General features: G+C 41.2%; 3 protein-coding genes across 6 annotated transcripts; 1 reads left to right on the forward strand and 2 right to left on the reverse strand.

Annotated features, from left to right (window-relative positions):
- Positions 1-60: 60 nt before the first annotated feature.
- zgc:64106 (uncharacterized protein LOC393348 homolog) lies at positions 61-11119 on the reverse strand. 2 transcript variants are annotated; one of them, XM_061832059.1, is made up of 6 exons: positions 11085-11119; positions 1961-2200; positions 1688-1777; positions 1233-1421; positions 1020-1129; positions 61-382 (listed from the first exon to the last, which is right to left on the reverse strand). In XM_061832059.1, the coding sequence occupies exons 2-6, from the start codon at positions 2178-2180 to the stop codon at positions 203-205; spliced, it is 789 nt and encodes a 262-aa protein (XP_061688043.1). In that variant the 5' UTR covers positions 2181-2200; positions 11085-11119; the 3' UTR covers positions 61-202. The 2 variants fall into 2 exon arrangements, with proteins under 2 accessions (XP_061688043.1, XP_061688042.1); XM_061832058.1 differs by lacking the exon at positions 11085-11119 and adding an exon at positions 9082-9265.
- Positions 11120-11649: 530 nt separating this feature from the next.
- aqp7 (aquaporin 7) lies at positions 11650-15635 on the forward strand. 2 transcript variants are annotated; one of them, XM_061832057.1, is made up of 6 exons: positions 11650-11824; positions 12502-12628; positions 12706-12843; positions 12937-13055; positions 13172-13389; positions 14100-15635. In XM_061832057.1, the coding sequence occupies exons 1-6, from the start codon at positions 11657-11659 to the stop codon at positions 14287-14289; spliced, it is 960 nt and encodes a 319-aa protein (XP_061688041.1). In that variant the 5' UTR covers positions 11650-11656; the 3' UTR covers positions 14290-15635. The 2 variants fall into 2 exon arrangements, with proteins under 2 accessions (XP_061688041.1, XP_061688040.1); XM_061832056.1 differs by having other exon boundaries at positions 12706-13055.
- tpgs2 (tubulin polyglutamylase complex subunit 2) lies at positions 15355-20266 on the reverse strand. 2 transcript variants are annotated; one of them, XM_061832061.1, is made up of 7 exons: positions 19529-20266; positions 19321-19400; positions 19146-19233; positions 18324-18464; positions 18096-18209; positions 17857-18020; positions 15355-15966 (listed from the first exon to the last, which is right to left on the reverse strand). In XM_061832061.1, the coding sequence occupies exons 1-7, from the start codon at positions 19602-19604 to the stop codon at positions 15751-15753; spliced, it is 879 nt and encodes a 292-aa protein (XP_061688045.1). In that variant the 5' UTR covers positions 19605-20266; the 3' UTR covers positions 15355-15750. The 2 variants fall into 2 exon arrangements, with proteins under 2 accessions (XP_061688045.1, XP_061688044.1); XM_061832060.1 differs by having other exon boundaries at positions 15355-15969.
- Positions 20267-20268: the final 2 nt, after the last annotated feature.

Consider the following 20268-nt stretch of genomic DNA (forward strand, 5'->3'; position numbering starts at 1 on the left):
AAAAAACAGCAACCGCAATATGTCAAATTAAGATTCATGCAACACTTTTTGTGACATTTATAAACATGGCTTTATATAAATTCTTCCTTGCCAAGTTGCATTAAATACAATTGATTAAATATAACGGTTGAAATGTGAGCGTAGTTTCTTTAACAAGTGTAAGAAATGTGACCGCCTTTCTGTTATCAGGAGGAAGGTTGCATCACAGCTTCGATGTCAGTCTTTCACAAATCTCAAAGTCCTTGACTCCTAGGGCTGTGTCTCGGGCTAAGGGGGCAGGGAGGACGAGGGAGCAGTCGCTGTCAAAATATTTTCCACTTATGCCTTCTGCTTCCTCTGACACGGCACAGTAGATGGCGCTGACTGCCCCCTCCTCTGCAGACTGAGAAGATGTGAAAATATGGTCAACTCAACCAGAAACACTTATCACTGGCACCTGTGTAATTGTGACAAAACAATTCCATCGAACAAATACACTGCAGTGGATATTTTTTTCAAAGAACTAAAATATACTATTTGGCTCTTCAGGCTCAGTAGTGATCGATCACTACTGGGAAATCACTTTAAATGCTGCTAGCTATGAGGATCTAAATGGAAAACGTACACATTTGCACATGTAATTTGCACATACTTTTATAATATATACACACTATGTCAATGAATAATAGCCTTACAACTGACTTATCATATCTACTTACCATTGTGTGTTTATTGTCTTTTGTATCTCACAGCATACCACAAAAGAAAAAGGTCAGAAAAAGTACACACCCTGAAATAATGATCTGTACTGAATCTATTTAGACAGGTTCTGAATGATGAATCTAAACACAAAGGTATTATTCTCTTGTATGAATGGTGGCTACATGGGTAAATGTATGTGAAAGGGATTTTCATTGAACTACTTGAGAATTAGATGAGAACAACTGTTATTGAGATGAAGTGCTACAGTCTTCAACACCTGAATCATCCATCAAGGTCTTCCAAATGGACTCCACAAGTAAAGTCAACAAAGCACTCACCTTGAAAAAGAACTGTCCAATGAGGCAGAAGACAAAACGAATCCTAAAAGGATAGTGCCGCATCATCCCCGTCATGACAACACCAGGGTGAACAGAATTGGCTGTGACGCCTTTGTGAACATTTTTCACACATGTGCATACAAATAAATTCATTGCGATTATAATAGCAAATTTGGAGTATTAAGAATGGATTTAAAGATAACTTGAGCCTACCTGAGCCCTGAAGCCTCCGTGCTAACTCATTAGTACATATGATGTTATGTAGCTTGGTGCTGTTGTAAACCCGATCAAGTCTGTAAGTAACATTTTCCCCTTGAAAATGAGAGAAGTCCACTTCGCCCTTTTTGTGGTTGGCGGAGCTGATGGTGACAATCCGTGCTGGAGCTGAACATTTCATCAGGTCTGAAAGTAGCACGGGGTGTTGGGGTGGGTATAGCACAGTAAATAAATACTTCTCATCATGATCAAATCTATTTTGTGCATTTTTGCTGAGGTTTTGGGGCTCATTGTTGACAGGCAATTTGGTAGTAGAGACATGAATGTCAGGACAAAGGTCCTCAAATTAAACAGACTTTGAAATTATAGTTACTCTATGTTATGTAACATTTACATAACTAAAAACTATGAAATGACACGTGCAGTACCAAATAGAAGCTTTATAATACTACCCAGCAGCTGGTTTGTGAGAAGGAATGGTCCCAAATGATTGGTTGCAAAAGAAACGTCAAACCCATCTTTGGTAATCTGCCGGGGTAAACCTAACAGAAGAAAATGAGAAACATTAGATGCTGCTTGTAATTATTTCATTGGAAATGGAAATGGAATTCAAAAACACCATATAAGATGATAAGAGAGGGTGGTGTATTCTGGATATTTGAACCCCAACAATTTTGAAAAGTATCAAACAAATACTGCAAAAGTAAACTTCAGGGTGAAGAGACCTGACACTCCGGCATTGTTGACAAGGATGTGAAGAGCTTTTTCCTCCTCTCGAATCTTTTCAGCAAAATCTCTGACAGAGTCCAGAGAGGAAAGGTCCACCTGACGGACGTGGACGTCACAGTTTCTTGTTTTTGCTTGGATTTCTTTAGCTGCCGCCGCGCCACGGGATACATTTCGACAAGCCAGAATAACACGAGCTCCCCTGCGAGCAAAGTCCATGGCAATGAACTTTCCAATCCCTGAGAGCAGAGCAAAAAAAAAAAAAAAAAATCAGTACCACGGTGCAATCAACAAGTGATTCAATGTTGATTCATTCACTCAATGAACCATCCCAATTTCAATAAAGTTTGGAAGTTGTGCAAAATATAAATTAAAACACAACTGCAACGACAAAATATTTCACGTTAAAACTGACAAACCTTTTTCCTTCTTTTGCAAAGATTCACTCATTTTGAATTTGGTGCCTGCAAAATGCCCCCCAAAAAAGATGGGACAGGGCCATCTCTATCACTGTATAACATCATCTTTCCTTTTAACAACATTCAGCAAGCATTTAGGAACTGAGGACTCTGATTGTTGAAACTCTATGTCGGTGGGATTATTTCTCCAGTTCCCGAGGTTTTACCAGGTCAGCCAAGAAACCTAGTCTCTCTAGCATGTCCTGGGTCGTCCCTAGGGTCATTTACGGTGGGACATGCCCGGAACACCTCACCAGGGAGGACTTCAGGAGGCATTCGGATCAGATGCCCCATCCACATAATCTGGGTCCTCTCTATATGGAGGAGCATTGGCTCAACACTGAGCTCCTCATGAATGACCGAGCTTCTCACCCTATCTCTAAGGCAGAGCCCGGACACGCTACAGAGGAAATTAATTTCCGCCGCTTGTATCTGGGATTTTGTTCTTTCGGTCACAACCCACAGCTCGTGCCCATAGGTGAGTGTAGGAATGTAGATCGAATGGTAAATTGAGAGCTTCACCTTCCGACTTGGCTCCCTCTTTACCACAACGGATCGATAAAAAGTCTGCATCATTGCAGACGCTGCACCGATACGCCCGTCAATTTCTCGCTCTAATCTTCCCTCATTCGTGAACAAGACCCCAAGATACTAGAACTCCTCCACTTGGGGCAGGATCTCATTCCTGACCCGGAGAGGGCACGCCATCCCTTTCTGACTGAGGACCATGGTCTCAGATTTGGAGGTGGTGATTGTCATTCCAGCCGCTTCACACTTGGCTGTGAACCCCTCCAGTGAGTGTTGGAGATCATGGCTTGATGGAACCAACAGAACCACATCATCTGCAAAGAGCAGAGATGCGATGCTTAGCCCACCAAACCGAACACCCTGTATGCCAGGGGTGCTCAATGCGCCAATCGGGATCGACCAGTCGGTCACGAGGCAGTCTTGGTCGATCGCGACGGCGTGCCGCCCAAAAAAAAAAAAAAAAAAAGACGTCATCCGTGTTTTTCTGACCTTTAGCTCACTGCGCATGTGCAAACAACAACAGTGAGTACAGCAAAACACGCTAGTCAGCGAGTTCCCCCACTATTTTAAGCCCTTGCTTTTTTCTTAAAGTAAAGAAATCCTATCAAACATGAGTTTGGATGCTGGAGCAAAGAAGAAGACAAAAACATATCACTTTCATATGGAATGGGAGGCGATGTCATTTTTGAAGTGTGTTTGCCTCATCTGCTAGTGTAGTGAGATGTGGAGAGGCATTTTCGAATTGTTTATGGAAAATACGACACCGACATTCCGTTGAAAATCAAGCTGAGAATGAGAAAAGTGATCGAATTAAAATCCCAATTGGCTGGACAGCTGTCACTTTTCACACAATATAGTTCAACAGCGAATGCAGCCCTATGGGGGCACAAACCAGTGCAATCTGTAGGACGGTCCCAAGCCCAGACAAATGCAGAAGGTTGCGTCAGGAAGGGCATCCGGCATAAAAACTGTGCCAAAGAAATATGAGCGTTCATCTAAAGAATCCCATACCGCATTGGTCGTGGCCCGGGTTAACAACGCCTGCCCCCGGCACTACTAACCTGCAGGGCGTCGGTGGGAATTCAGCTACTGTGGGTTGAAGACAAAGAAGAGGAGGAAACCGGATCCGTCGTCAGAAGAAAAAGAGGAATGCACAGAGCCTACAACTGAGTGTAGGGACTTTGAATGTTGGGACTATCACAGGAAAAGCTCAGGAGTTGGTTGACATGATGATTAGGAGAAAGGATGATATTTTGTGCATCCAAGAGAGCAGGTGGAAAGGTAGTAAGGCTAGAAGTTTAGGAGCAGGGTTTAAATTATTCTACCACGGAGTAGATGGGAAGAGAAATGGAGTAGGGGTTATTTTAAAGGAAGAGCTGGCTAAGAATGTCTTGGAGGTGAAAAGAGTATCAGATCGAGTGATGAGACTAAAATTTGAAATTGAGGGTGTTCTGTATAATGTGGTTAGCGGCTATGCCCCACAGGTAGGATGCGACCTAGAGTTGAAAGAGAAATTCTGGAAGGAACTAGATGAAGTAATTCTGAGCATCCCAGACAACGAGAGAGTTGTGATTGGTGCAGATTGTAATGGACATATTGGTAAAGGAAACAGGGGCGATGAAGAAGTGATGGGTAAGTACGGCATCCAGGAAAGGAACTTTGAAGGACAGATGGTGGTGGACTTTGCAAAAAGGATGGAGATGGCTGTAGTGAACACTTATTTCCAGAAGAGGGAGGAACATATAGTGACCTTCAAGAGCGGAGGTAGAAGCACGCAGGTGGATTATATTTTGTGCAGACGATGTAATCTGAAGGAGGTTACTGAGTGTAAAATAGTGGTAGGGGAGAGTGTAGCTCGACAGCATAGGGTGGTGGTGTGGAGGATGACTCTGGTGGTGGGTAGGAAGATTAAGAAGACAAAGGTAGAGCAGAGAACCATGTGGTGGAAGCTGAGAAAGGAAGAATATTGTGTGGCCTTTCGGAAAGAGGTGAGACAGGCTCTCGATGGACAGCAAAAGCTCCCAGAAGACTGGACTATGACAGCCAAGGTATTCAGAGAGACAGGCAGGAGAGTACTTGGTGTGTCTTCTGGTAGGACAGGGGAGAAGGAGACTTGGTGGTGGAACCCCAAAATACAGGGAGTCATACAAGGAAAGAGACAAGCGAAGAACAAGTGGGACACTGAGAGGACCGAGGAGAGGCGAAAGGAGTACATCGAGATGCGACGTAGGGCAAAGGTAGAGGTGGCAAAGGCTAAACAAGAGGCATATGAAGACATGTACACCAGGTTGGACACGAAAGAAGGAGAAAAGGATCTCTACAGGTTGGCCAGACAGAGGGATAGAGATGGGAAGGATGTGCAGAAGGTTCGGGTGATTAAGGATAGAGATGGAAATGTGTTGACTGGTGCCAGTAGTGTGCTAAATAGATGGAAAGAATACTTTGAGAAGTTGATGAATGAAGAAAATGAGAGAGAAGGAAGAGTTGAAGAGGCAAGAGTGAAGGACCAGGAAATGGCAATGATTAGTAAGGGGGAAGTCAGAAAGGCACTACAAAGGATGAAAAATGCAAAGGCAGTTGGTCCTGATGACATACCGGTAGAGGTATGGAAGCAATTTGGAGAGATGGCTGTGGAGTTTTTGACCAACTTATTCAACAGAATATTAGCGGGGGAAAAGATGCCTGAAGAATGGAGGAAAAGTGTTGTAGTTCCCATTTTTAAGAACAAAGGCGATGTTCAGAGCTGTGGGAATTATAGAGGTAAAAAGTTGATGAGCCACACGATGAAGTTATGGGAAATAGTAGTGGAGGCTAGACTCAGGACAGAAGTAAGTATCTGCGAGCAACAGTATGGTTTCATGCCTAGAAAGAGTACCACAGATGCATTATTTGTCTTGAGGATGCTAGTGGAAAAGTATAGAGAAGGTCGGAAGGAGCTACATTGTGTCTTTGTGGATCTAGAAAAAGCCTATGATAGAGTACCAAGAGAGGAACTGTGGTACTGCATGCGTAAGTCTGGTGTGGCAGAGAAGTATGTTAAAATAGTACAGGACATGTATGATGGCAGCAGAACAATGGACATGTTCAGAGGTGACAGAGTGAGTATATTGGTGGAAGGGTGCTGAGGATGCAGCTGCCAGGCAAAAGAGCGAGAGGAAGACCAAAGAGAAGGTTTATGGATGTGGTGAGGGAAGACATGAGGGCAGTTGGGGTTAGAGAGGAAGATGCAGGAGATAGGCTAAGATGGAAAGAGATGACATGCTGTGGCGACCCCTAACGGGACAAGCCGAAAGGAAAAGAAGAAGAAGAAGAAGATAGTTCAACAGCAAAAGCCGCCACCGACGCATCATTTCCGGGTTCGTCACATCATTGATAATAACAACAAGTCCTTCCAAAACGGAGAGAGGGTAAGAGGCATAGCTGATTCGTTGTTCTGATCTTTTAAAAATAAGGCGGAAATATTATCTTCAAAAATAGCTCTACCGCTGTCAAGGAGTACAGTTACACGGCGCTGTGAAGCCATGGCTGATGTGTGGAAGGACATTGAAGATTGTGAGTGTTTCTCCCTACAGTTGGACGAATCCACTGACGTGAGTGACACAGCCCAGGTGTGCATTTTCATTCGTATGGTTTTAGTGATCATCAATGTGAACTCAGATAGTTACAAAAAATGTTTATGGTTCACTATGTTGTGTTGTGCAATATTGGCTCATGTGGTTATGCAAGGCACACAGACATACATTTACACATGAAAAATCCTCGATATACTTTAAAATAAATATGTTTTTCATTTTTGTAGTGGGTACATTTTTGTAACTTGGTCATTCTATTTCATTATTGGTCATTCTAAAAAAATACATAAATCAATAAATAAAAGACCCCCCACCCCACGATTGTGAGAGACTGGCTGCTTGAAAAGTTGATCTTGGGGTAAAAAAGTCTAGGCACCCCCGTTGTACGCCTTGGCTGCGCCTAGAAATTCTGTCCATAAAAGTTGTGAACAAAATAGGTGAGAAAGGGCAGTTTCAGCGGAGTCCACCTCTCCGGAAACAAGTCTGACCTACTGCCGGCAATGCTGACCAAACTCTGACATCGGTCGTACAGGGTGTTAGTGACAGCCCGTAGCAGGGGCTTCCATACTCCCGAAGAACCCCCCCACAGGACTCCTCAAGGGACACGAACCTAAACCTGGACAGTCAAACCCTTGAATCAACTCTTTGTTGTTCTGCCAATATTGTGCCCGCACCCCCATCAGTTTCCCATCCCCAGAGTCCACTTGGTGATCCACCGTCACCCACACCATCAAGCCTTGTGTTCCAAAGCACTTCAGTGGACCGCAGTAGCACGGTCAAACGCCTTCTCCAAATTCACAAAACACATGTAGACTGGTTGAGTAAACTCTCTTGCACCCTCGAGGACCCTCCCGAGGGTATAGAGCTGGTTCACTGTTCCACCGCCAGGACGAAAACCATATTGCTCCTCCTGAATCTGAGATTCGACTTCCCGACGGACCCTCCTATACAGCACCAGTGTGATTTTTGTTAAAATAAAAAATAGCCACATGATCGGACTTTTTTAAAAAACGAAACTGAATTGACACTTTAAAATATTTTTAACAGGAGTATAAAAACAGAAATTGTATTTTGTAGAACTTAATCTTGAATAACGGAACAAGAAAAAAGTACAATCTGCGAGGATTGAAGCTTTCAAGTAAGGCTAGTTTTCAGAGATATGGACAGAATAGTTAATCATTAGACTCATCTGCACAGAAGACCAGCCTGCACAACGACCAGCCAACAATACTTAGTATAATCACAAGACATATACCTATTGTGTTATAAAAAGCATAAAGTATGAAAAGTACAATAAAACAGTTTGCAGTTGAATACACTGATCAATAGGTACACTGTCTGACATTCCTGTAAATACCAATACTAGTACCAATTTAAAGTGATTTTTACAGGAACACAGAGTGTTACGGCATTTTGCGTGCAGCAGAATTGTGAAGCTGTGTATTCCCAGCATGCATTGTGCCATGAATGCTGTGGCAGTAATAAAGATGATAATTTTTAATGTTCATGAACGATAAGGACTAATGTAACATTGATCACGTGTTTATGTTACCCGGAGTTTGTTAGCTGTGTAAATATATATATATATATGTATATATATATATATATATATATATATATATATATATATATATATATATTATTTAACTCTTGCATTACATGTGTGACACTTTTTGTTTATGAATCCTTAAGTGTGGGTTGTGTACATGTACATGTGTGTGACATCCCGGTCAGTTCTGCTGAATACTGTGTAAAGCCACAAGGATTCCTGTTTACCGTGTGTAATGAACAGAAACAATTTGATGCTGTTGTCACAAAGCTGGAAAAGTGGAAAAATACTATGCAATCGTGTCTGACAGTGTACACAGATACAAGTACATCTAAATATTGTTGTTTCAGTAGTTCAGTTAAAAAAGTGATACTTCAGAAATCCAATTTCAACTTGTTCATATTAAAAATGATCTTAACTGTTTTCTGTAATATCGGAATTTCTCAAGATGGTGAATTGTAGGTTATCGTTAGCTGTACTATGTAATCGTTGAAATGACGGGGAAGAAAATCATTAAATACTGAATAAAGTGGATCTGCTTAAAATTAACTTCAGTTTTTGTAGTGAAGCAAGTCGCATTTGCCACGATATTCAAATTAATTGGGATGCATATATTGTAGATGTGTGTCGCAAAGAAACCTAAATATAATGTCACAATATGCTATAATGTTAAGCGTAGTGCTAAATAATCAGAATAATATTATTATTGTTATATAATGTTAATTTGGCTTTATACCTAAAGTCAAAGCTAGATACATTATGTCGTTATGAGGGCTCTGTGAGCCATATGCAACCACCAAAGGACCCAGGTATAGCTCGCAAGCCATAGGTTCCCGATCCCTGCAATCCGAGACTGGTTATGTGCAAAGGCAAAAATCATCACATCATTACATGATGTAAATATGAAAATTTCTTCAAGTCATATAACAAATGTTGAGTTTTACTTGTAACTTTTATCACAGGATTGGGAATTTGACAAGCGATAAAGTGGAATTCGATCGAAGGGAGCAGACCTGAATTGCCTCCAGTCACTATGGCTGTCTTCCCTTTCAGGTGTGCGGGGCAAGCGCGTGGGTCCCAAGCCCCCCTCCGCTGCAAGCGCACCACCATCCAAAGCAGCAGCGTAGAAACCATCCACAGCGGGTGAGAGATTGCACGTAGCCAGCGGCCCATGGCGTGGTGCGGCGGGCGAGCGTGTTGAAGTTGGAGGAGCACAAACAGAGGCCTCTGGGAGGTGGAGGTTTTATGTGTGACAATAGGGAGTAGGCGTGACTACCGTGTGCTTCGTGAACTTGTCCCTTTCCTGTCCACCTGAAGTCCACAAAAAAGCTACAAAAGAAAAACAAATTTCGGCAACATCTTTTGTACGAATTATATAATGATGTGATTTACAAGAAAAAATATCTGGACTGATATAATTTCCTGGCTTTGTGGTCTATTTGTTTCTCTAAATTCCTTTCCTTTTCTTGCATTTTAACACCATTCATTGATTACACAGCCTTGTTTACATTTCCTAGCCCCCAACATGTGATTAAACTAAATAAATAAGCACTATAACAACTGGATAATAGACCACCTGACCTGAATGCGTTTTTTTTTTCTTCCAGATGTGATGAGGAATTTTTGAATGCCAGAATTTTGTGCTTTTTTTAGGCTGGGACATGACACAACACATTCATTTGAAATCATTCCTGGAGCAGATAACAGCAAACAATTCTCATAAATGAGGCTATGTCTGGGAAATATCTTGTTAGTGGAGGTAACACTATACTGGACACCTGGACTCTCTATCTTTAAAAACCAAAGACCAAGTCCGAAACCTTGGTGTTCTGATTGATTCCAAACTGACTTTTAACAATAATATCAAATCAATCACAAAAACTACCTTCTACCATCTGAAAAACACATCTAGAGCGAGGTCTTGTACGTGTCAAGCAGACCAGGAAAAGCTCATCCATGCTTTTATCTCAAGTAGACTTGACTAATATAATGGTCTTTTGACTGGACTCCCCAAAAAGAGTATTAAACGGCTGCAGCTCATTCAGAATTCTGCAGCTCGTGTTCTGACCAAAACAAAGCGGTCTGAAAATATAACGCCAATCCTAAAGTCCTTGCACTGGCTTCCAGTCAGCTTTAGACTTGATTTTAAAGTTCTGCTCCTGGTCTATAAATCACTAAATGATTTTGGTCCTGATACATGAAAGAAATGCTTACAGGATACAAACCCAGTAGAGCTCTGAGATTGACTGACTCAGGTCAAATCGTGGAGCGCAGAGTCCAAAGCAAACATGGTGAAGCAGCATTTAGCAATTATGCTGCACACAAATGGAATAAGTTGCCAACAGAGGTGAAGTCAGCGCCAAGTGTGAATGTTGTTTACTTGGATTGCATGTGGTTTTAAATGTCTTTTTAAAAAACATTTTGTTTGTCATTTTTATTGTTTCTATCCCGTTTTAAATGTTTTATCTCTTAGTTTTGAAATGCCTTTAATCATGTAAAGCACATTGAGTTACCTTGTGTATGAAATGTGCTATACAAATAAATTTGCTTTGCTTTGCTATACTATTGTAATTGCTGTCTTTCAATATTAATTACAAAAGAATATAACGACACATTTGACAGAAGTTTAATGAGCACTGGTTCATATTTGAAGTCACTGATTGTGTAGTGGTACACACGGCTGACTTTGGTGTGGGCAGCGTGGGACTGATTCCTGTTCCTGCTCAGTGATGGTGTCGATATGCGCCCTGCGACCGACTGGCGACCAGTTAAGGGTGTAGTCAGCCTGTCGCCCAGAGTTAGCTGCGATAGGCTCCAGCACTCCCGTGACTCTTGTGGGGATAAGTGGCTTGGAAAATGAATGGATGGTTCATATTAGAAAAGCTGTGATATCAGTGAGATCTAATAAGCAGTGGAGCGTTATTAGGGTTTCTGCTAAAATGCAACAAGCAAGGGTAGCCCTGAGATGAAGTAGCAGTGAATCATTTGGGCAAATTGTTTCAAAGTATTTCATTACCTTAGAAAGCCTTGGTTTCGCCATCACTTACCTTTGTCATTATTCTATTTCTCTTCTTTGCCACACACCATCATAAAAATGTCCATCACAATGCTACTTTGACTTTGACACACAAAGTGAAAAGTTTAAGATATAAAGAAAGATGTAGAGGCATTTAAATGTTTCAGTGTAATGCCAAGTATTCCTTGTCCAACGATGGCTGCAGATGTTTCAAATAACTGTTTGCTCATTGGCCACGTACCGTCTTATAAAGCAAATCTATTGGAGGATGTGCCAGTTTGAGCATATCCGGAGGGAGGGAGGTTGTGTTGTGGCTATAAAATGTGGTCCCAGTTGCAATGTGAGATGACGAGAGCAAGAGTGAGAGCAAGCGAAAAAGAGAGAGAGGGGAAGGCACAGAAAGCGTGACATTATATTAGAGGACAGAGGTTCCTGTTGGACAGAGAACCATTTGTATTTGTGAACTATATGGGACAGCATGTTAGTTTTTTAAGTCCGAACTCAGAATCTTTCTGAATTCCAGCTTTGCTTTTCAACATTATTGACATAGTATTGCAAGACAAAGAGGTCCAATGAGAGAATCGGTCAAAGTACAAGAAGAAGAAATGAAAGACGTTGCACAGTCAATAGATCCAGGGTTGTCTCACCAAAAAGGATCTCTTCTAACTCGATCTTTTCGGTTAAGGAATGAAATGGTTCGCGTGGGACTTGCTGAATCTCTGTGCACATATGTAATGATGGTAAGAAATATTTGCTTCATATTTTGTGAGAAGGGTGATGTACATTGGCAACAAAATCAAACAAAAACTAAGACATTGCTTTTATGTAAACACATTAAAGAATTAATGATTACTATTATCACTCTAGTGATTATGATAAAATGACCTCTGACCCCAAACATATTGTGTGCTCACGAGGTTTTGGTATCGTGAAGAAGGGTCAGGCAGTGGGCCATGTGTTAGGGTCACGAGAGTCACATGTTTCTCTGCTGTCCCATCGATCCCATTTTTAGAACTGGAAGCGATACAATGTGAAGCCAGGGGACCAGCATACAGTCCATGCACTGCATCCAATAAATTGTAATAGCAACACACATTTTGGTGTGCACCCCTACGTTGTACTTAGACACTTCATACTTTCTAACTTTAGGGTCCATGACTTGTGGAAGTAGCACGACAGATTTCCTGTTCCCAGAATGAACAGCTCAGTGATAGCCTTTTGCACTCTTCAGTCTGTTCATTTGAGTTTAAAGTTCAGATGCATTTTGTGTGTTGAGTGGTGCCTTATATTTTTGGGAGTTTACAACTCCTGTCTGTTTCAGGGACTTACAGTATTTATTAGGATCTTTTGTCTGTCCTCAATCATCGCCCAAATGATGTGACCTTAGTAGTGAACTACTGTTCTCTTGTGTATCCAGGTGTTTGGCCTGGGCTCTGTGGCACAGGTTGTGACTGGACAAGGAGCATTCGGACATTACATAAGTATCAACCTGGGCTTTGGGCTGGGTGTTGCAATAGGAGCTCACGTCGGAGGGAAAGTTTCAGGTAAAAAAGCTGACTCCCTCTTAAATCACAAAAGATAAATGCAATGTGTGCCAGGCTGTGCTGTGTCACTCCACCAGGCGCTCATATGAACGCAGCGGTGTCCTTTGCCATGTGCGCGTTTGGGCGCCTCGCATGGAAGATGCTCCCCCTCTATATATTTTCACAGCTATTGGGCTCCTTTTTTGCAGCAGGGACAGTTTATGCTGTGTATTATGGTGAGGACACACACCATGAACAAGAACAATTGGTCCTGACCAATTTGTTTTTTCATACTAAATGTTCTGATTACTTACTGTTTTTGTTTGCAGAAGCAATACACGACTATTGTGGTGGAAATCTGACTGTCACCGGTGTAAAGGCTACTGCCAGTATCTTTGCCACCTATCCCGCACCGTACCTCTCCTTGTTGGGTGGATTCATTGACCAGGTATGCATGAAACTGGATTTATGAGACGCCAACCCCACCAAAAAATTTGCTTTGTTGAACTATTCATGTCTGGAATTCTCTAGGATTTGTCGTGACTTTTATTGTGCCGTTGGCAGGTATTTGGCACAGCCATGCTTCTGCTGTGCTTGATGGCTTTGTCTGATCAGAAAAACAAACCAGCCCCAGCAGGCAGCGAGCCGACCGCCGTTGGTCTCTTGGTGCTTCTCATTGGCATTTCTCTGGGCAGCAACAGTGGCTACGCAATCAACCCCACCAGAGACATCGGGCCGAGGCTCTTCACGTCCATTGCAGGCTGGGGGCTCGACGTGTTCAGGTATTGACGAATTTGACGCGAAAGATCTTCTAGCACTAATCTAATAAACCTCTCTTTTGAATGTTGCTCAAGTGACATTCTGAAGAAATTTCAGAGTAAGAAGATTGTGCACCTGTAGCCTTTCTCACACAGAGATCCTATAAAATTGGTGCATCAGAAATGGAAAGATAGATTAGGCATTTTTTGAAATTCCACCAAAGCGGGTTATCGCCGCGACTATGTGAACTTTCACAAAGCTACATGCTATTCTGAAATTAGACAATTCCATATGAGATACAGGTGGCATGGAGCCGACTAGGTAGCCCTGCGCTGAGGTCCTGGGTTGAAATCGGTCGCCCCTGTGTGGAGTTTACATGTTCTCCAGGTGCTTGGGTGGATTTTTACCAGTCACTCTGGTTTCCTTCCACATCCCTAAAACACGCATGGTAGGTCAATTAAAAGCTAAATTTCTCATAGGTGTGAATGTAAGTGCAAATGGTTGTTTGTTTTGATCCATTCTGGGATTGGCAGGCGACCAGTTCAGGCTGTACTTCTTGCCCAGAGTCAGCCGGGATAGGCTCGAGCTCACCTGTGAGCCTAGTGAGGATAAGTGGTATGGAAAATGAATGGATGGATATGTGACAATCTCACTAACTGTAACGTGATTGATTCTAACGTGAAAATTATATACTTGTTGACCCATCAGTTCTGCATTTTCTTTATCTGTGCAGGGCTGGAAATGGTTGGTGGTGGGTACCCATTGTTGCCCCTATGATTGGAGGTGTACTGGGGGCGGGGATCTACAAAGTCTTAGTGGAGCTTCACCACCCTCCACTCTCTGAACATTCTAGTGCACGGATAAAACAGTTTGAGACGCTGCCGTCGGAAAAGCAAAACATTGATAATAATGTTTGTGTGTGAGGCCCCCAATTAATGAGACATACTGATCATCTCAAGCTGTGTGCACATGCGCAGTTGAAACATTCCAAGACTGCTCTGTTATGACGATCCACAAAGAATGACACAAATACGGGATTTGCACTTATTCACTTGTACTTGTTTAGTCACTCTATTTGCATCGCTTGTTAAGACTGCTTTTTTTAAGTAGTTAGTCACAGGCATGCTCTTTATTATATGCAAATCTTCAACATCCTGTTTACAGACAGGAGTGAGATGTTGGCCAAGTTGAAAGTTAAAACAGTTTTTTTTATGACTCGAGGTTGCAGTATTTTATTGTTGATGCCAAAGATGAAGTAGCTGGCCTAACTTTGGAATAATTGAGTATTACACTATTACAATCAAAATACCTCATTTAAGAGACTACAGCAGCAATTTTAATATTATGCAGAGAAATAAGTGCTCATCTGTTATTTGTTCATGCAGAGCAGAGCAAACGTAAAAATATTACCTTGTCATATGACATGATGACGATGATAGCAGCCACTAGAAAAGAATTTATTAAAGAAAAAAAAAATGCTTCTTTAAAGACATTTATATAACACGGGTGGCACAGTGGTTTACCCTTTTCCCTGAATATCTACCTTTTACATCACATCTGCCTCACCGTTCTGGGGATTGGGGTTCACATCCTGGCCCTGCCTGTGCTGAGTTTGCATTTTCTCCCCGTACCTCCGCGGGTTTTCTCCAGGTACTCCGATTGCTCCCACAACCCAAAAGACATGCGTGCGAGGCTGATTGACGACTACAAATTGCCCATAGGTGAGAATGTGAGTATGTTGAAATGTGACCTGCGATTGGCAGGTGATCAGTTCAGGATGTACCCCGCCTCACGCCAAAAAACAGCCGTGATAGGCTCCAACATGCCTGCGACCCTGGTGAGGATAAGTGGTACAGTAAATCGATATATACATAGTCATTAGCACCTGGTAATATTAAAATCTGACATTGTGAGATTCATGGTGTCAGGTATCAATCATGTGAACAGGAATAGCAGCCAAATTTTATTTTCAATCATCTAGTCGAAAGTATGATAGTTACTTTATTTTATTTTTTGGTATACATATATTGTAATTGATACAATACATTCAAAATTGTAATATTTACAACAACAATTGCTCCAGAATCAATGTGAAATGTTAACACACTTATCTCTTACCTGTTCTAAATGAAGAAGATTTTACATCTTGCACGACTTACAAGGAATAGTTCCTATGAACAGACATGTCTCTTGTTCTTTGTTCTGAATGTCGTACCATGGCGGCACCGACTGCCGGAGAAAAATTCCTTATGTTTTTTTTTTTTTTAAACACACTTGGCCAATAAAGCTGATTCTGATGAAGCTGTGACCACGGACTCTTGTCGACACAGTCTCAATTTTCACATTTAGTTTTTAAATATTTTAAATGTTATCCTCAAGAAGAGCTATCGTTTCACTACACCAGGTCTTCCACTGCTGCCTTGGCTTTTGGGATTGCTTGCGAGGCTGCATGGCGTGGATGGCTTCTTTTTAGGGGTGGGCACCTTGGCTTTAGCTTTAAAGGCCTTTGTGGGATCTAACTTGTTAATGTGGGAGTTGCCAGCAGAATGAGTCAGGCTGAATTCACTTCTGGAGGTCAGCGGTTGGTATAGCGATGCCCACTGCTGGAGAGGGAATGTGTGTTAGAGAGTTAACACGAAAACAAATGTGAAAATAAAAACAGTGGCATTTAGATTTTTTAATACAAATCTTTTTGTATGTGTTCATTTCTTTGAATGTTGTGTCTTACCAAAGTTTTTTTTGTTTTTTTTAAAAAACACTGCATTAATCAGAATGGCCAAAAATAAACACCTTATCAGTCACTCACATTTGACATGACCGCAGATAAAGTTGCGGGTGTGATTAGGGATGGACTGAACTTACTGAGTTGTTATACCACAGTATATAGTTGTTACCTAATAGCATAATCATAATTTATTGACACTAAAGAACATGACTGAGACAGACATTTTTAAAGAGGTCAATAGACATTCAATTTCAAAACTAAGTATTCATATAATCAAATCATTTTATTTCATCATGATGTATTGTTATAATCTAGCGTAATTTACGGCGCTATCTATTGTCAATGCATTGATGAAAGCTAGCAGTAGATGATCTATAGCTTCCTACTGCATGTAGAGGGGAACATTTTTCAACTTCAACATAACACGGTATCACGGGAGAAAATGACCATTCGCATTTAGATAAATGGACAGACTAGTCTAATTTTAGAACTTAGATCAAGTCAAAGTAAATCACAATCTCATATTTATTATAGTTAGATACTGAAACATTACCTGTGTTATATCCCAGTTTTCAGTGTAAGTGAATTTCCTTTGACATAGGTCATGATGTTGATGACTTTCAACGTAAATACGCTCCCAGTACGTGAAGCAGCTCGGAACATGTGCTTTTGGCATCACTTCGGAACATGCTCAGTACGGTTAACTTGCATTTCCTGTTTCCGGGTGAATACTGATTGTTTAGGATCAGGCTTCTTTTGTTACCAACGTTTATGAAATAAACATGTAAATTAATGTGAAGATCAAAGTTCCCTCTGATTTTTCACCTGTCTGAGCAAACACACTAAACCCGTGAGCGCCTCCTTTGACCACTGTGAGCAACATCAGATGTATGCACTATGATCAGATCAGTGTCATCCAATGAAGCTACATGGCTCATTCAAAGATTCAGATTACAGCATTTACATTCCCATCAGAACATTTCTAAGAACAATTTTGTGTTTTTGCAAACTTACAATGAAAATGTCAACAAACAAAAAAATACATTGGTAACTAAACCAAGCAAACTATGAAATATAAATTTGAATGGTCACTTGCAACTTTGTTTCTTTTTTTTTTTTTTTAAACCCACAATGGTTTTCTTGGAGTAAAACTGAATTATTGCTTGCCGAATATCTTTAGCAATGCATGTTGAAAGCTGAGTGATGCTCCCAAACAGTTTTAAGGTTAATGTTATGTTGCCTCCTATATTTAAAATACAGAATTAGCTTTTTGTGCACTGTTTTGTCTGTGCTTTCATCCTCGATTAGGCTGTGCCAAGGTGGAATTTTAACATTAGACACCATCTCATCCTGTACTTTCTACTTTGGCTTCAGACCATACCTTTTTTACTCAAAAAAGAGAAAATCTCATCCAGTTTCACCACTTTTTCTTCTATTATTCACATACCCCGACATTCAGTAAGCAACAGCATTTTTTTTTTTTTTTTACTTTTACCATTATTATAAACAGAAAACACAAGCAGCATCTCTCTTTGCTCTACGTTTCCCAGACTGTGTGGGTGGACGGTGTTTGTGATTATGAGTGTACCCCTTTAAGAGCCGAAGGGGGGACGGAGTCAGGTAAACTAGCAGGAGACAGTGTGCTTCCATGTTGGAAAAAAAAAGATTTGTGCCCGTCAAATCACAGTGATTGCCTTATAGCTTGTGTATTACGTGCATAAGTATGGCTGATATAAAGTATTTACAGAAAAACTGTCTTTGGTACCTTGGCTAGCGGACTGGGCCCATAAGGTGTGAAGGAATACTGCCACTCAGGCAGGCCCAGGTGAGTGATCATGAGGCGGTAGTAGGAGGAGAAGGTTGGGCTTAAGAAATGCCAGCAAAGTGAGCGGTCTAGAAACCAAATTTCACTTTTCTGGGCTACAGAACCTAGAAAAAGAAAATAACGTAAGTAAATCGGTGTAGTTCAAATATATACTTTTAACAGAATGCCTCCAAGAGCACCTGGGGTGGTGTTTTTGTATGCCAAGCACACCTTGCCATTCCCAGCACATGAATCCAATTCAAAGATGCGACTCCGAAAATCAAAATGTGGAGGAAGTGTGGATACATTTGACCCTGTCGAGAGACAAAGATGAATCCAGAACATTTTTGGGGTGAATTCAACTGAACCAACATGGCGACCCATTAATTTTCTTCAGATGAAACCAGAATTTGATGAATGAGCTTTACCACATTCCGCGCTGCTCTCTTCCCAGTCGAGGTCAGCCAAAGACGGTGCATTTGGCAGAGAGAAAACTTGTGTTGGCTGGAGAAGAGGCTGCAACCTGCCCACGCTGTTAATTGTCATGCATCCTAACGGAACACATTCATCTGAGGTAGACATGGAAAAACAGTGGATAATATCGCTCTTTTCATTGTAAACTCAAGATCCACTCACGTTAATATAGTAGAGCACAGTACATGTATTATTTTGTTGCAGTGTTTCCCAAACTCTATTGCGCCAAGACACATATTTTACATTGGCAAAACTCTCTCGGCACAGTGACACGACACAAAAATAAATAAATAAAATATCACAAAGAGTAGCAATTCTGACCATTGATATGAAAAAGATAAAACAGTGCGCTGTAAGATCCTGGATAACCAATGTGCCATGTTGGCAAGGTTGATGCTGCCATTAAAGGCAATGCGTGAATATCGAAATGAAGTCATAACTTGCTTATTTCTTAAATGATTCAAATGAGGTTTACTTTTTTGCCTTTGCCAAAGATGGTGCTAACACCAAATAAAAAGATTTGAAGACGAATTATTTTGGGTGGGCTTGAGCCCAAATTCACAAATATTCATAGCTAACAAATATTTTTAATGTACTTTTTAGGAATAAACCCTGTACCTAATTTTTTTTATGTACACTTGGCCTTGCTATGTGACTGTATTTCAATGTTGGTCATTTTGTTGGTACTTGGTGAGCAAAAATATTTGGTTAGGTGGTACTTGGTGCAAACAGTTTGAGAATCACTGTGTAAGAAAATTATAGATAAGGTCACTTGCTGTCTAGTTTGACGTTCCAGGTCAGTGTAAAGCCATCTGTTGTCAGATAAAAATCTCGAAGGTCCTCTGGTAAAATACAATTATTTTTCTGGGGTGGGGGAAAAACATATGGCCTGTTAATTATGTGAAATTTCATTGTTAAGAGTTTCAGCCTTTGGAATCGGTTTCCCCTTACCTGTTCCCAGGACAGCAGACTCCTTTTCTCGGCGGGCTCCCTCTCTGCGAGCCGCACATCGACAACACCAGGCATATTTTCTATCACAAAAGAAATAGCCTTTAAAATGGACTGTACGTAGAAAACCCTGTACAGTATAGTATTTAAGGTCACATTTTGCTATTAACGTTAGATGCTGCTGGCTCCAGTGCCAAATCTAAATACTTACCAAGGATTCGAGTGACGCCGAGTGTCAGTCTTTCAGGCAGACATTTAAACTGTGGATTCTCTTTCGTCCCATCCATTATTTTAGTGATAAAATCCAGTGTTTATATGTCACAAACCACCAGCCGCTTTGGGTTGACCATTAGTGTAGCTCACCGATATCCTCTGCTTTATTAATATTCCCACTCAGTTTCCAGACAGGACGCGCCCTAATGCAACATGATTGGCTCCTGAGTTACATCACGTCCTGATGAGTTTGTTCAGCAGCCAATCATGGTCCGGTGAAGCGTGCCCAGAGCCAGTATTATTGAAGGGCGTGCCCTGCCTAGAAATAGAGTGGTAACACTACGATGCGGAGCGTCTCACCTCGAATGTGATTCGACCAAGTAGCGACGAAATGTGTTTTGAACATCAAATTAAACACGTTCCTTAAAGAATTTGAAATCTACACTAAAGGTTTAAAAATGACGAACAAGACAAAAGAACAGACACTCTCTAAAGCTCTTTTGTCTTGTCAAATGTTCCTTCTTTTTCTTCTTCTTCCTCATCCTCTTCTTCTGTTAAGATGTTGCATCACTGCCACCGTGCGGTGTTATTTGTCTTACACATGCCCTGTTCGTCACGTCTATACTGCCTGTTGCTCATGACAATTCTTTAGTATGTATAATTTCCCTACATTTTAATGACGATAATAGCGCGTTAGTATCAAGTCATTCGAGTTGCTCCAGCTATTTTTACACGAAC

The sequence above is a fragment of the Syngnathoides biaculeatus genome, chromosome 10 (assembly GCF_019802595.1).
Source record: "Syngnathoides biaculeatus isolate LvHL_M chromosome 10, ASM1980259v1, whole genome shotgun sequence".
NCBI lineage: Eukaryota > Metazoa > Chordata > Actinopteri > Syngnathiformes > Syngnathidae > Syngnathoides > Syngnathoides biaculeatus.